Source organism: Oryza sativa, chromosome 5 (assembly GCF_034140825.1).
Source record: "Oryza sativa Japonica Group chromosome 5, ASM3414082v1".
Lineage (NCBI taxonomy): Eukaryota > Viridiplantae > Streptophyta > Magnoliopsida > Poales > Poaceae > Oryza > Oryza sativa.
This window is the reverse complement of record NC_089039.1, coordinates 502470-518647: the sequence shown is the minus strand read 5'-3', so window position 1 is coordinate 518647 and position 16178 is coordinate 502470. Positions and strand designations below refer to the sequence as shown.

Genomic DNA, 16178 nt, shown 5'->3' with positions numbered 1-16178 from the left:
GAATTCCGGTATATAGCAGCTATGATACTGGGATTGATAACCAGCAGGTATCGTTTATCAAGACCGATACCCACCATGTATCAAATATGATACCTGGCCATCCGGTTATCTGGTACTTGATACCAACCGGTATCACACACGATGCCTGTTATGAGGCATGGCACCCACTCGGTACCAGACATGATACCTGATAATAGACTTGATGCTCATCCGACGGTATCAGATGTGATACCTACCTAGTATCAGATTTGACACCTGGTAGCTAGGTAGGCTACTACTTGCTATACCGAACTAGCTTAGCTATCACATGAAAAATTTTTTTGCGTATGCGCGTGGACAAAATGACAAATGATGGGTTGATGGGGTGACACGACACACCTTTTGAGACACGATGACAATACACATGACATACTAATTGAACGGAAGGAATCGTCCGGCTAAACTGCTTGTAGGCCTATACTGTCCGAACGGTATACCGGTATATAGCAGCCCTCATAAATATTATATGTCCCATAATATAAGGGATTTTGAGTTTTTGTTTGTATTGTTTGACCACTCGTCTTATTTAAAAAATTTGTGCAAATATTAAAAAAAAATGAAAAGTTGTGCTTAAAGTACTTTGAATAATAAAGTAAGTCACAAAAAAATAAATAATAATTCCAAATTTTTTTGAATAAGACGAGTGGTCAAACAGTGCAAGCAAAAACTCAAAATCCCTTAAATTATGGGACCGAGGGAGTACTTTTTAAGTATCTACGAGTTGGAATAAAAATGAATCAAGTGACGGTAATTGGCGATGGTATTTCTGATATCTATATTTGAGAAATCTAGGAATTTTTATTTCCTTGATAAACATATTACACGAGCGCGGAGTTGCGCCATCCTGCTGTGGCACCAGCGGGATGATGATGGGGGAGCGGCGTTGAGGAGGCCGCGGGCGGCAAGCTTCGTGGCTGGTGAGTTGGGAGGAGGAAGGAGAGCCCGGAGCAGGAGGCGGCATCCTCCTTGTTCGCCGCTCCGCCCCACTTCGGTCGATGAGAGAGGAGCCTGAGACAGCGATGTCGCGGAGAGGTTGACGCCGACGCCGCCTTGGTGAGCAGTAGGTGCCCCAGCCTGCTCCCGTCACCGCTGTCCCTAGGGATGGCAATCGGGCGCGACGGGCACGGGTAGTGCCTACCCATATCCGTGTCCGTGAGATTATTTGCTCCCGTCACCATCGTCCCCACCACCCTCGAGCTCCGGCACCGAGCTCCGTCCCGCCACCGCCTCTCTCTCTCACCACCCCTCCATCTCTTCCCGCTGATTCCCAATCTTGTCCCCACCCCAATCGATAATAGCGGCATTGGCGGGCTGGCGGCTCACATCCAGGCCAGCACCGCACTGCTGTCTCCGTTGCCGCGGCTCACAGGAGGGGATGAGCCAACCGAAGGAGGAGGATAAGGCGGCGACATACGTAACAGGTGGGCTCGTCGGTGGATTTGGTCGGAGGAGGCGAAGGTGCTGGCCTCGCACTCGTTAGGCGGGCCAACGCGTAGGTCCCATGTCTCCGCCGCCGCCACTCCGGCCCCCGCGCCGCCATCACTGGCCCCTGCTCACCGAAGGGGGAGTGAGATAAGGAAGAGAGAGGGAGGAGAAAGACGGGATAGATTGACATGTTGGCCCCACATGTCAGTGGGCCCCATATATATATTTTCTTTCGTGTGAATGACGAATGGGTCCCACGTGTATGTTTTCAATTCAAATGCCACCTATGCGCCACGTCAATGGCAGATCAGGTCAACACTTTCACGTAGACGCACGTCAGTGAAACTGCTCTCCAAAACCACTGGTTTTAACAGAGTAGGGGTCAAGATAGGGTTGCGGTTCAGGTTCACATATTAGACTTTTTAAGGGAGCCAAAGTGAACTTATTCCTTACGGAAACGATAAATTGGGCCTGGTTCGTAAAGGCCATTTTACCTCTACCTCCCAATCCTAAAACTAAAAGCCCAATCCAACCTCCCTCTTCTCCACGAGGGCGAGTGCGGCGGCGGCGGCGGAGAAGAGGAGGTAGGAGGATTTTGCCCTTTCTAGCTTCCAACCTGGTTCAGTCCGATCTGTTTCAATTTTATGGATTAGGGTTTCAATTTTAATTTTATTTATGGATTAGGGTGTCCGCGAAGGAATCTCCATGGCGAAGCCTGAGCAGCAGCAGGTGGAGGAGGAAGGCTTTGATCTTCCGTTTTTCATGGAGGAGGAGGAGGCGGAGGTGGAAGCGGCGAAGCAGAAGCGGCGGGAGGAAAGCCTAAAGCCCCAGCGGGAGAGGCAAATGACGTCGACGGAGGCGAAGGAGAGGTGGGCGAGGAGAAAAGAATTGTCGTCCAAGTTGTTCGAGTATGATCCCAAGACAGGAACCAGCTTCTACACCCGCGCATGGTTCCTCGACCTCACCACCTTCGACCTCGACAAAGAGAGTGAGTTTGCTCGACCAGATTAGCATGAGGTACAAGGTACATCGGATTAGCACTTATTTGTCGAAATCATGAAAATCACCATTAAACAGGTGGGATTGCAGTTAGCTGAGGGTTGTAGAATATCTGATTTCATAGTGAAGGGTTGATTTCGACTTGGCTATAGTTGATAGGGGCAAAATATACGTCACCTAGAAAATAAGCACACACAAAAAAAAGCATAGTTATGAACTGAACTTAACTATATCCAATATTTCACCCATAGCGATATACAGTAAATGTGCGTGACATCTGAAGTATTATTATTATTAGAGTAAATTTCACTTTGGGCCAGGTTTAATAGCCAAAGTTTCAATATGGACCAGGCCTAGGCCCATGTTTTCACATAACACCGGGTAATATTACCTTCCATTGCACTTTGGACCGGGTTACACTGATTTGGGCCGCCACGTCGTCTTCAACCCAATCCACATGAGCAGCGGGTGGTGGACTCGATTCACGGAAGAATTATGCGGAGCCGCCGAGACACGATGCGTGGAAAACTCTGTAAAACAGATGGCCTGAAAAACTCTGGTTATGGCGAAAGGAACCGCGCGGGAAGTCACGCGGTAGGGCGCGAAGCTGAAGCCGCGAGGGTTCCAGCGCCGCGCCACCGACGCAGCGAGGGTTCCAGCGCCGCACCGCCGGCAGCGTCGCCACCCACTCAGCATACGGCAGCCCTCCCTCCCCCAGGCTGCAGTACTGCCCTGATTTGGATTTGGTCGGCCTAATCAGGATTTCGCCAGCGCTGCTCAGTGTGCTGTGGCCGCTCGGCTGCTCTCCTCTAATCAGGATTTGGTCATCTGTTGTAGCCATCAAGCAGCAGTGGCTCCATCATTCTTGATTCTTGCACGGATTGTAAAGGTAATCTACTTTAATCTTCTTCTCTCCTGTGTGTTGGTCCCAGAAGGAGCATCTTTCAAAGTTCAATCAGTGCACTTTGTATGCGATGCAATACTAATTAGGATTATTACATAAATTGCACACACTATATAGATGCACTAATAACAGAGGTTCTGCAATTGTGTACTGAATGAATTAGTTTAGTTTCTGAATGTGTGTGCATTTGCACAAGTAAGGTTGCAACCAACTATGTAGTAAGATGTAGCTGTCAGTTTTGCCACTGAAAACAAACAAAGGAGGGAAGGTATATGTGCATATACCTGATGGAGAGATGAGATGAGGCCTTGTACACTGAATTATTGCCACAACATAGCAAAGATTGTACTTGGGACAATTTCCCCTTGCATTGACTTCTTGTCTTTAGTGGTACTTACCTACAAAATAAAACAACTTAAGTGACTGGTATCTTAATTGGCTAGTAAACTACTTATAAATTAAAATAACTAATCATTTAAACATTTTTTCCTATAACATAGTTTCCGATGTTATATTGGTTTAAATGAAGTTGTATTATATATGTTAGCTTCTCCTATGATTTATTTAAACAATTATTGCAAATAACATTTATATATATACATATGTTGCTGATATAGGATGGCTGGTGAGTATTGGACACTCAGGGTTTTCAAACATGATCGTGGACCAAACACTGATATTTTGGAGAAAAAGATAGAGAGAAATAATATATGCTACTCCAACTTGATCAGGCTATTGGAAACAGAGGGTTATGAAGCAAGTGATGAGTTATTTTTCACAAGTAGCGATACATACTATTGTGGCACTTTGACCAAGATTGAAGGTGAAACACATGTGAAGGACATGATCATGGAGAATGACAAGAGCAAGATGGCTGATTTACACTTGTTCAAGGCAATACAGAGAACACCCTTTTCTCCTCTAAAAATTGATAATGTTGAGGTCATTGCAGGGTCATCTCAGCAGGAAGATAACATTGATTACAACCCTGAACTGATAGGCGTGGCAGACGACCAACATAGCATTTCAAGTGGTGACACGGATCATGAACAAGAAAAGGTCGATTATGTTGAGAAACTAAATGAGATGAAGAGGCAGAGGGAAGATCCAATGACCCATTGTGAAGGTGACACTGATATTGATGATTTGTATACCCCTGAGGACGCTGATGTAGATTTGGGTGTTGCAGACATAGACGATATGTCATGTGAGCTGTCTGATCCACCTAGTGAGGATGGTGGATTGAGCACACTTGAATGTGAGACAGACGAAGAGAACAAACCACCACCAGGGAAAAGGAGGAGAGGAAAAGGAATTCAAGTTCAGAGGATTTATTTTGACGAGAGCAATATGATGGACACAAGCCAATTGTGCAAGGGCATGTGTTTCACCGACGCAGGACAATTTAGAAAGGCTTTGAAGTCGTACCACATTGTAAAAGGGAGGGATTATAAGTACACCAGGAATAAAGCTGATAGGATAAAAGTGAAGTGTAGTCAAGATAAGGTTAAGTGTGATTTCTTCATTAGAGCATCACAAGTTGGGAGCGAGAAAACCTTCATGGTTAGAGAGATGATTGCTCCCCACACATGTCCAAGTCATAGAAACTGCACCCGAGTTGACAGCACATGGCTAAGCGAAAGATATGAGGATGACTTTTGGAGTGATCCAAATTGGAAGGTTGAAGCTTTTATGGCCAGATGTCTGAGGGAAACAGGCACATACATATCAAAAAGTAAGGCTTATAGAGCAAGGAGAAAGGCTACAGAGAAGGTCCTGGGCAATAAAGAAAAGCAATACAAGAGGATTAGAGACTATTTGCAAACATTAATTGATACCAACCCAGGCACTACAGCAGTGGTGACAACCATCAATAGAGATGTTTTAGGATTAGCACCAAGATTTAGTGGACTATTCATATGTTTCAGTGCTCAGAAAGAAGGCTTTATAAATGGTTGCAGGCCTTTCATAAGTGAGTTAATAGTATTTGTAAGTAATTGATGACCTACCTTTGTATGATGTCTTTCTGTACTAATATATATATGACTGTAAATTTCAGGTATTGATGGTTGTTTTGTGAAGCTAACAAATGGTGCACAGGTGTTGGCAGCTTCAGCAAGGGATGAGAATAACAACATGTTCCCAATTGCATTTGCAGTTGTCGGAAAAGAGGACACAGACAACTGGACATGGTTCTTAGAAATGTTGAAGTGTGCAATTGGATCTGGAGAAGAACATGGTGGTTGGACCTTCATGTCAGATAGGCAGAAGGTACATTACATGTCTAGATTAAAATCATTTCTCGTTAAGTAATGATATTCTTTCAATAAAAATGATCTTATTACTTTGTAGGGTCTTATGAATGCAATCCCAATTGTTTTTCCTGACAGCGAGCATAGATATTGTAAAATGCATTTGTTGCAAAATATGGGCAACAAAGGTTGGAGAGGTGAGAAATACAAGGGTTTTGTTGATGCTGCAATTTATGCCACAACCGTGTGGGACTATGATAAAGCTATGGAAGACTTAAAAAAATTGAACTTGAAAGCTTGGGAATGGCTTATTGCAATTGGCAAGGAACACTTCAGTAGGCATGCTTTCTCACCTAAAGCAAAGTCAGACCTAGTTGTCAATAATTTGAGTGAGGTGTTCAATAAATATATTCTAGATGCAAGGGACAAACCCATTGTCACTATGGTCGAACACATAAGGAGAAAAGTAATGGTAAGGTTATCTTTAAAGAGGCAAGGAGGGGATGCTGCACAGTGGGAGATTACACCAATTGTGGCAGGAAAACTAGAGATGGAGAAGAATCATGCAAGATATTGCTGGTGTTATCAGTCTAACTTAACTACTTGGGAAGTTCATTGCTTAGATAGATCTTTCGCAGTGGACATAAGTGCAAGGACATGTGCATGTCACAAATGGCAACTAACAGGAATTCCTTGCAAACATGATGTTTGTGCTTTATACAAGGCAGGGCATACACCTGAAGATTATGTCGCTGATTATTTTAGGAAGGATGCTTATATGAGAACATATACTGCAGTTATCTATCCAGTCCCTGATGAGCATAGATGGACAAAAACAGATTCACCTTATATTGATCCACCAAAGTTTGACAAACATGTTGGAAGGCCAAAGAAAAGTCGACGTAGAGGACCAGATGAGGGTCCTAGGGTGCAAGGACCAGCGAGGAAGACTACAAGTACATGCTCAAACTGTAGAAGGGATGGACACACATGCTCAAACATTAAGGTTAGTTTGACTTTATCAATTTTACGGCCAATTTTTATATAAACAACTAATCTTTTCTGTTGTATAGGCAAGAAAACGTGGGGTTGCATCTTCGTCCCATGAAAACTCAAACGAGGCTCCTTCTCTTGGCATGATTGGTGGTAGGGGTAGTGCAAGGGGCCGACCAAGTGCAAGAGGGAGGGGCAGAGGCAGATTGAACACCTGGTTCTCAACACAGTGATGTCGCAATTTATTTTGTCTCAACAGAAGTCTAGGAGCAAAGAAAGTGGCCTTTGTTTTGGAGTACATAAGATAGTGCAGGCTGTAGTACTTGTATAGGCCTTTTGGTTTATAGTTACAATGATAAACTAAAATCCTAGTAGTTATATAACTATAGACTTCTAATATATTGTAATAGTACTCTGCTATATTGTATTGTCAACCTTAAACTGTTAAAATAGGATGGAGTGCTTCATGCGGGTTTGCTCCTTCTATTTTGCTCAACATCTGTAATGCAGTACACTTTTGTGGACTTGTAGTTATATAGCTTTAGTCATGAATCCTTGATGTCAATTTGAGTACTCCCTGTGTCATCTAAACCATTAGAGGCACACCCTTGCACCTACAAATTTGGATGCTACTATTGTGTACATGTTAAGTTGCTCATATATTAAAGGTTCTCAGTGGTTGATTTTTTTTCCTTCACGGTTCAGTAACTGCAGCTGCTCTTAACTTTCGTATTACAGGGATTGAGAATAAATGCTCCAATTGTAGTCTACCAGAGAATGATATCCATCTGTTCTTTCAATGTCAATTTGCCAAACTAACCTGGTTTCTTTCAGATCTTAATTTTGACTATGGATCAATCAGTTCCTTTTCAGCTATTCAAGACATTTTGTCTCACCTTCTGTCAGTAACTCATGTAGATCATAATCTTCAGAAAATTTCAACGTCTTGTCCTACAATGGAGATGTTATTCTCCAATCCCTTTGGAGATGTTACCTAAACCATGTACTTTGCTTCTAGCTTAATAAAGTTGTTAAGTTCTAAAAAAAAAGATGGTTTAGTCTGAGGACAACACAGTCAACTTCATACTGTTCACATTATATTCAAGAGATAATAATATCCTGACCATAGTATTATCATTACATTTCCAAGCAGCTCCTATCTATCAAGGCTGGGCTACAAAAGAACACATTACCAAAACGATCAGATCACAACTGGCCATGGGATGTCCTTGATACTTACAAACTACAAGGTCACCATCCCTTCATACTTACAAACTAAAAGTTCACCAGCATACTGATCGTACTATAAAAGAACCACATTACCAAAGGACCATATCACAAACAACTACTCTACGTGATGTCCTTCAGACTACAGAGTCACAAACAACTTAGCAACAGCACTTACAAAAAGGGTCACCATCACAACAAGACCAATTAACTTGATCTTGACTAGGTCATCACCAATTGACTTGATCTTATCTAGGTCATCGACATGATTGATCCTTGCATCGGCTAACTTGCGTCTCCAGATGTCATCCTCGCACAGCTTCCTCGCGTACAAAGACATCCAGCTTTTGTTCACATCATCGAGCGACTTCTCAAGCACAATGTTTCTCTCACTAAGTGATAAAATTGTTTTTGCGGCCAGCTCATCCTATTCAGGATCCACCCATTTAACAAAATGGCACTTAACCCACTGCATAAAACACATGCTGATAAAATCAGTTTTGCACACAATATTTAGATATCTAGGTAGATGACTTAAATAAAGTACAAATGGATCAACATTTTGGCATAAGTAAAGATTATTTCACCTGTTTTGTTCAAATAATAGATAAATGAAGGACATTACTGAAAGCTTCCTCTATGATATGCATTAATTGACTTTTGCGTCAATATGACAAGCTATGGAAAATAAAGGCACATGCTTCGAATGGCACAGTACTACCTTTTGGGGGCAGCCTAGAAATCGTCTCTCTGTGTTAACTCTTGAACTCGCAACTCGACGGGCTGGCCTTCTTTGACACAAGCATCTTAAATCTGTATCATGTTCTTTGCCATGATAATTGGGGTCATGTTTGTACTTTGGCAACTGGTCGACTTCATACTCCTGCACTCAATATGGACAAAATTCCATTGCTTAGCCGTCCAAATACACACAAATCAATCTATTTCAACCAAAACGTACTCAAGTTTATCCTAATTAAACAACCCCCAATTAAATCCCTAACCCTAACTTACCCTTGTATCCTGCATCTTCCTAATCATAGAATCGATTGGCACATTGTCTGTACACGAAACAGACAAGGACATGCTTGATGCACACGAGATTATCGGCGATTCAACATTCACCCCTCGATTCGACCAATTCGAGTTGCTCGATTCCACTGCTACTGTAACCTGCTTGAGGTGTCAATTCACCGGGAATCACTAAAGTTGACATTAGAGATGGATCAAGGGTGGTAAATTGGATCACCTGGTGGCTGCTGAGTAGTGCTCCCATCGTGCGAGCTTGTGTAGTCCCCTCGGCGGTGGTGATGGAGACGGTGGCGGCCGCGGCAAAGACGGCGATGGTGGCGGACGCGACGACGACGGCGGCGATGGCGATGGTGGCGGACGCGACGGCCGCGGCGACGACGGCGGCGGGGCTCGTGGCGGTGGCAGCTGCGGCGGCGGTGGGGCGCCCAGCCTTTCTGCTGCGCTAGTTTTCTCTCGAGCGGATGAGGCTGGCGCTAGTTTTATACGCGTCGTGTCTCGGCTGCTCCGTATGATTCTTCCGTGAACTGAGTCCACCAGCTGCTGCTCACGTGGATTGGGCTGAAGACGACGTGGCGGCCCAAATCAATGCAGCCTGGTCCAAAGTGCAATGGAAGGTCATATTACCTGGTGTTATGTAAAAATATGGGCCTAGGCCTGGTCCATAGTGAAACTTTGGCTATTAAAACTGGCCCAAAGTGAAATTTACTCTTATTATTATTCTGTTTTCCTTTGTTTTGTGATGATTGTTTCATCAGTTTTCTGCATCTTGTGATTAAATTTTACAAAGGCTTAACAAAATTAAATACTACTAGCTAAATGCCCTGCATTGCAACGAAATTAAAAATAAATTATGTCATTACTTTTTCCAATGTTAATTGAAAAAAAACATATTTTCTTTGGAATTCGATGTGAATGGATGATGCTGGTTCATATGGCTCACCTTTTGATGTAGAGTGGTAGATGATGGATTCACTCATGTGAATTTCAAGCACAACCGTGGTTACACTGACAGCATGAACCTACATCAGTGGATAGGTGATGGTGGCAGATTCTCCACCACCCCCATTGAGGTCTTTTAAAGGAGTATATAGAAACCTACTGTTTTGACCGAACCCACACTTGGAGCCTTTGCAAACTTCTCTCATTTTTGTGCATTATCAGTAAATTTCAGTACTTGCTTCCGTTAACGTACTATTCTTCCCCTTGCGCATACTTACTATATTTTCATTTCTCTCAGCACAACATGGTCCAATGCGCTTTGCAGATTCCATCATCAAAGAGGACCATCAATTCACTAGCTCCTTAAATGTACTCTCTGTGAAGATATTGTCCTCAGATGTTGGCTATCCTATCAATTTGTATGGGACTGTGATAGTCAGAGACATATTAGATTTTAATTGCATCACCATCTTCCCGCGCAATAGGGACAATTGCCAAGTTATTCGGTCAGAGGTATTTCATAGAATATGTCTTAGCACTACAAATTTCTCCCTATTTTATTTGATGATCGAACTTATTTCTTTACAGTCCTGTATGGTTGAAAGCACTCTAAAGCTAGATATGATTATGACGTTATCATATTTAAGTTGTCTATATTCATGTCTTGTGTGACTACTACATTTTTGTGGATATCATCATTATAAGTCATGTTTTGGTATCATAATTTCATTAGTCTTGTCATTATATTATAATTGTTGCAGCCAAATTACTGCATTTGATGAGCTCAGCCATAGCAATTCAATTTAATCTGAAGAAAGTTCCTGATCTGAGTCTAGATGTTAAGGTGGTCAATATAGTAACAGGATTATATTCTATGAATAACTGGCATCTGCTTTTGTACGTAAAATTAGCGTGACATTGCTGACGTTGTGTAATCCCCTTGTAGAATGAAGATCTAATTCTGACGGGCCCAAGTAGAGGAATTGTTTTTTGGGGTGAAATATTTTTTGAGATAAATCTGAAGATCAGGGAAGATGAAGAGTGCATAGACAGGGAATTTAGTAAAGGACTTGTTGATATGAAGATCTATTTTATTGAGTCTCAGCCTAAGATTGTGAGTGAAACCTTGGAGAGTAGGCTCAGTGAGGTGGAACTTGTATTTAACTGTGTTAAGAAAGCACTGGAAGGTACAGTTGAGATCAAGATCCTGTCAGATGCTCAAGTTTTTCATGGGAAAATTACTGCTTGCACAACAAATGTCCCAAATCATGCTGTATTGTTGTATGACAGCGATGTTGTTGGTTGTTCAACCACAGTTGGTGACGACAGAGTTATTCAACTACTGCGACGTGTCGTGGTAGTATCAGTGAATGAAATGTTGATACTGAATATTCATGCTCAGAATGACAATGTCTTCTCGGGTTGCAGTTTGGAGTTGAGTCCATTCACTAGAGGCTCTGATGAGGAGGAGATTAGCTGTGGTCTTTGCAAGATGCGTGTGAAAGTTGTTTGGTCAACCTTAGAATAATAAGTACTGGTAGTATAATAGTTAATTAAATGATCTGTAAAATATTTGGTTGGTGTAAATAATAAATATTTGAGTAAATTTCACAGAACTAAAAATATTTTGTTCAAACTAAAACAAACAGCAGATTTAAAATGTTGAATCACAAAATTACAAATTCAGCATCAAATTTATCGTGGAACTACTATTTAAGATGGAGTTTCACAAAACTACAGATTAACTAATAAATTTATCACAACATGTTTAGTGCTAATTTAATCATAAAAGTATAATGTTCATAGCTTCAATATAACGGTAGTGTTAGAGATTTAAACTCTAAAATACATAGGTTTATGATAACCTAAATATTAAATTTGTAGTTGTATGATACTTGGTCTAAAATCCATAGTTTTTTTTTATAAAATTAGCGCTACATTTATAGTTCTGTGATATAATATCTTAAAATCTGTAGTAGATTTTGTGAAATTTACACTAAATATTTTAACCTCATTTCTCTTTATCTCCCATCACGTAACCCAAATTGTTTTTCTTGTTCCCTTCTAAAGTCGGAAAAAGTACACCGCAGGTCCTGAACTCGTCATCGAGTTATAAAAATGTTCTCAAACCGTAAAACCAGATATCCGACGTCTCTTAACTAATCAAAACCGGTCACAATAGCTCCTAGGGCAGTATTGCATCCGGTTTTATCCTACGTGGCAGCTGACTTAGCATGGGACCTATGTGGGTCCCACATATCAGCATGTTCTTTCTACTTCTCTCTCCTCCCCTTTCCCCTCCCCTTTCCACGGGCGATGGGCGTGATGGAGAGGCTGGGCACGATGTAGCGGGCTCGGCCGGCGGGGGAGGAGCTTGGTGCGGCCGGCGGGCGATAGGGAAGAACTGGGTGGCGGCGGTGGGGGAGGAGCTGGGGCCGTTGGGCGCAGCCGGCGGCCGGCAAGGGAGGTTGGAGAGGATGTTGAGGTCGGTGTCGAAAAGTTATATGGTAAACAAGTTAGAGTTCTACATGTCAGCCGTTGACCATGTCGTGGCATTAGTAAGATGTAGATGTAGACCTAGGGGTGAGTTCGGCACCTCTTTTTCCCAACCCATCTCCTTCGTTTTTCGCGTGCACGCTTTTTAAACTATTAAACGGTGTATTTTTTAAAAAAAAAAGTTTCTACACAAAAGTTGCTTAAAAAATCATATTAATCCATTTTTGTAAAAAAAATAGCAAATACTTAATTAATCACGTGCTAATGGACTGTTCCGTTTTCCGTGTTACTGTTCCGCCGGGTTGGGAATCAGCATATGCGAACACACGCATGCTTGTATCATCTTCGGTGATAGCTTTTATAATTTATATGACGTTTCTACTTGAAATTGTTGTTATATTTATTATTACAGTTGCATTCAAAGTAACACAACATTATCATGCATGTTACTTGATTCACAGGACGATTCATGACTGGACCAACTCGAGGACTCTTGGTACAAGACGCTGTGTATTTTGAGGTTGATCTCAGTATTAAGGATGACCGATTAAGAGGGAAGAGAAAAGGGCACAGCAAAGGATTGCTTATGATTGATGGCATTCAGAGTAATATAAATTGTCGAAATTAAGGTGAAAAAACAACACTTTTGTTGGTAAGCTGGGCACTGTGGAGGTTTTTTTTTTTTAAGTTTAGGGTTTAGGTTTTTTTTTAAAAAAAAAATCATGAACTCTTTATTCAACTCACATACTGGATAGCAAAGTTCGAGAGACTGAAATTGTCTCTAATATGATTAGCATAACATCTCCTGTTATGGGATATATTTTGACAAGAGTAAGTTGGATTTAGGCACCGTGGAGTTGAGATATGCAGTGGTTAAAGAGGCAGTGGAGGCTACTGTTGAAATCAAGGCTGTCGAGGGATGTTTCAGTGGAGAAATCGCAGCCTGCACCACCAACATCCAAGATGGAGTAGTTCTTCTTGATAGCACAATAACATGCTGTGTGATGGATGACAATGGTGATGTCCAGTTATCTCGACGTGTCATGGCTGTCCAATGTAAGGAGAAACTTCTGTTGACCGTTGTTAATCAGGATGATATGTAGTTCCAACTGGCTGTGTTACGGAAACCATTGTTTTATTACTCCAAATATGCTTGTGAAGGTTACTTGGTCTGATAAAGCTGGATATTTTTTTATAGATAATGGAAATGGTTACGTATAAAGCTGGACATGTAATCTCTGTTGTGGCAAAATCAATTCATGTGGCGTGACTATATGGTTAACAACTCAGCCAGTCTTGAGTCTTGACTTGGTTAGGTTTCCCCTCTTCATCTGGTGAAACTCCACTATATTATCTAGTCTAGCCAGTATTACGGATGGATAGTCTAGCCATTACGTACTCCATCCGTCCCAAACAAACCAGTCTAGCCAACATTCTAGTACAATGAATCGTCCCAAACAAACTAGCCTAGCCAACATCGATTGGTTTTTTATGGGACGGAGGGAGTAAACATCCACTACACAAGCCACATTATCGATCAGTTATAGAAAAGCTAGCGACACAAAAAACAAGCAAATGCAACACCTGTTAAATCTGCATTCCTAACAAACAGAAATTCAATAGAAACACCCGCCAATAAAATCACCACCTTGTGTATGTATAGGTTTCTAACAATTAATAACAATGAGCAGATCCATCATCAGAATGTATAACGATTAACGAGTACTTTGAATCTTATCGATCTTTACCGAAGTGGACATCCCAGGACCACAAAACCCACAGCATCTTCAGAACATTCGACGAATTCATGACATGTTACACTGGTATGAATCACACAAAACTCTTGCTAACTTATTCGGTACCTTCCACTCTTATAACACTAAGAGAACAGCACTAAGCGGACTCCGACTTGGTGTAGATCCTAATTGCAACAGCCAGGCCCAATATGGCGAGGGGAACCAAGAACTGGAGGATCTTGATGATGAACTCCGGGGTCTTGTCCTGGTTGTAGTGTGGTTGCTTTGGGGGAACGTACTTCGTCCTCGCGGGTATTGTGGATGTGTCGATGTCGCCAACGTAATACTCATCCATCATCGCACGAGCAGTCGTGCTGTGCCCGACATCCTCAAAATCGTCAGTCGCGTCCTTGCCTGCAGAAGGTCCATGTATATTTCAAAGTGTAAGCTAAACCATCCATTGCAAACTCAGTTAATTCATCAGTAGTGGTCACTACTCAGAAGGCCAGAACATGAGAATTGAGAAGGCGTACCAGTTGAAGATAGCAAGACATCATCACCTCCTGGATGGTCCTCAAGGAATTTCGACACATTGTATACCTGGATAGTATTGCAGAACACTGGTGAGATCAGGTAAACAGGGTAGGTTCATCAATAGAAGCACTGTTACCAAGAAAAAACATTAATAATAAAAAACAGCCATATTATTCTTATCATGTCCAATATAAAAAAAACAGACTCTTAATGAAGTGTGTTTTAAGGCCAATCAACATGATTTACTTAGTTGAGCTGAGCCTTTCCTATGAAACATTCATTATTCTGTCCAGATGCCAAGTTGGAACAGAGGATTGATTCTTCAGTTGTACTAACAAGAAGCTCTTGCAGAATAGGCGCAGGGACAAATTTTGCAGTGTTTGACTGACAACGAGTGAAGAGTAAAAGAAAAAAAGCATGTAGAACAGGTTTTCATATGGAACTTGTTTAGGAGCAGTCAGTCCATGATGTTTGAATCTGCTAGCACTCACCCCTGTTTCCAGGTAAAGCCCATGTAGACAATCCAATCAGCAGGAAAGAAGAGAAGAATTCACAGGATTGGACCGATTCCTCAGGAGGTGCGGTGGAATCAAACAAAATTCGACTTTACTGGGCAGATCTGCCATGATCTAGCCACCATCACAGCATCAGAGAAACAATAACCAACGAAACGAATCCAAATTCTATCTCGCTTATTTGGGGTTTAGTGGCCAGTCGATGAACAAGACCAAGGTTGGATCGAGGAGGGGAGGAAGAGGTTTGGTGGCTGCAACCAAGGGACAAGAGAAGTTGGCCACCGTCGGAGAAGACCAGATCTGGCAAGGTCCCCACGCCGGCGGCTGGAGGGCCAGATCTGCGCCGCGGCCAAGATCTGGTCGTGGACTCCGACCAGATCGAGGTCTCAGGACGTTGTTGGAGGATAGGGAACCAAGAACCAACGAAACGAATCGAAACATGAAATCGAATAGTACAAGTAAGTAAAAGCGTGAAAAGAAAAGAAAAACAAAAGATGAGACCTTTCCGCCGATGATGAGCCAGCAGTCGTCCTTGGAGTTGTGCTTGGCGACCTCCTCCAGGGTATACACCTTCTTGTTGTCGTTCGACATCTTCTTCTCCTTCCTTTCTCTGTCTGTGTGTTCTTGGTTGGGAATTGAGATCCAAGATCAAGAACAGCAGGAATCAGAGGAGGGAGAGCGCGGCGAAAGACGAGATTTTTGCTAGGTTTCTCGTCTCGTGGGGATTCAGACTCAGAGAAAGAGAGAGAGCCCAACTCCTTCCTTAAATAAAGGAAAGCAATAATAAGAAAAGAGGAAAATTTCTGAGCCACTGAAACAAGGGAGAGAGAGAGAGAGAAACAAGATCGGAGTTTGTGTTGTGTTGGTGTAGGAGTGGAGAGCTTATATTAGCTTACCTACCCCCATCTCACCTTTCAATAAACGGCTAAACCCACACCTCTTTTCCTTCACCTTTTCCCTTTTCAATTCAATTTCTATTATCATAATTCCAAAGGGATTGGTCTATAATCACTGTCACTGCTTAAAATCCTTAATCGAATATATGCTACTAGCTCCGTCCCCTAATATAAGGAATATTCACTATTTT

The 16178-nt window shown here is 42.2% G+C and overlaps 2 protein-coding genes across 2 annotated transcripts; one reads left to right on the top strand and one right to left on the bottom strand.

Annotated features, from left to right (window-relative positions):
- Positions 1 to 2169: 2169 nt before the first annotated feature.
- LOC136356516 (uncharacterized) lies at positions 2170 to 5766 on the top strand. Its single transcript, XM_066310528.1, has 4 exons — positions 2170 to 2452; positions 4320 to 5339; positions 5427 to 5638; positions 5758 to 5766. The coding sequence occupies exons 1-4, from the start codon at positions 2170 to 2172 to the stop codon at positions 5764 to 5766; spliced, it is 1524 nt and encodes a 507-aa protein (XP_066166625.1).
- Positions 5767 to 13876: 8110 nt separating this feature from the next.
- On the bottom strand, positions 13877 to 15950 carry LOC4337583 (cytochrome b5-like). Its single transcript, NM_001402473.1, has 3 exons — positions 15593 to 15950; positions 14576 to 14642; positions 13877 to 14456 (listed from the first exon to the last, which is right to left on the bottom strand). Exons 1-3 carry the CDS (start codon positions 15680 to 15682, stop codon positions 14200 to 14202), a joined length of 414 nt encoding a protein of 137 aa, NP_001389402.1. The 5' UTR covers positions 15683 to 15950; the 3' UTR covers positions 13877 to 14199.
- Positions 15951 to 16178: the final 228 nt, after the last annotated feature.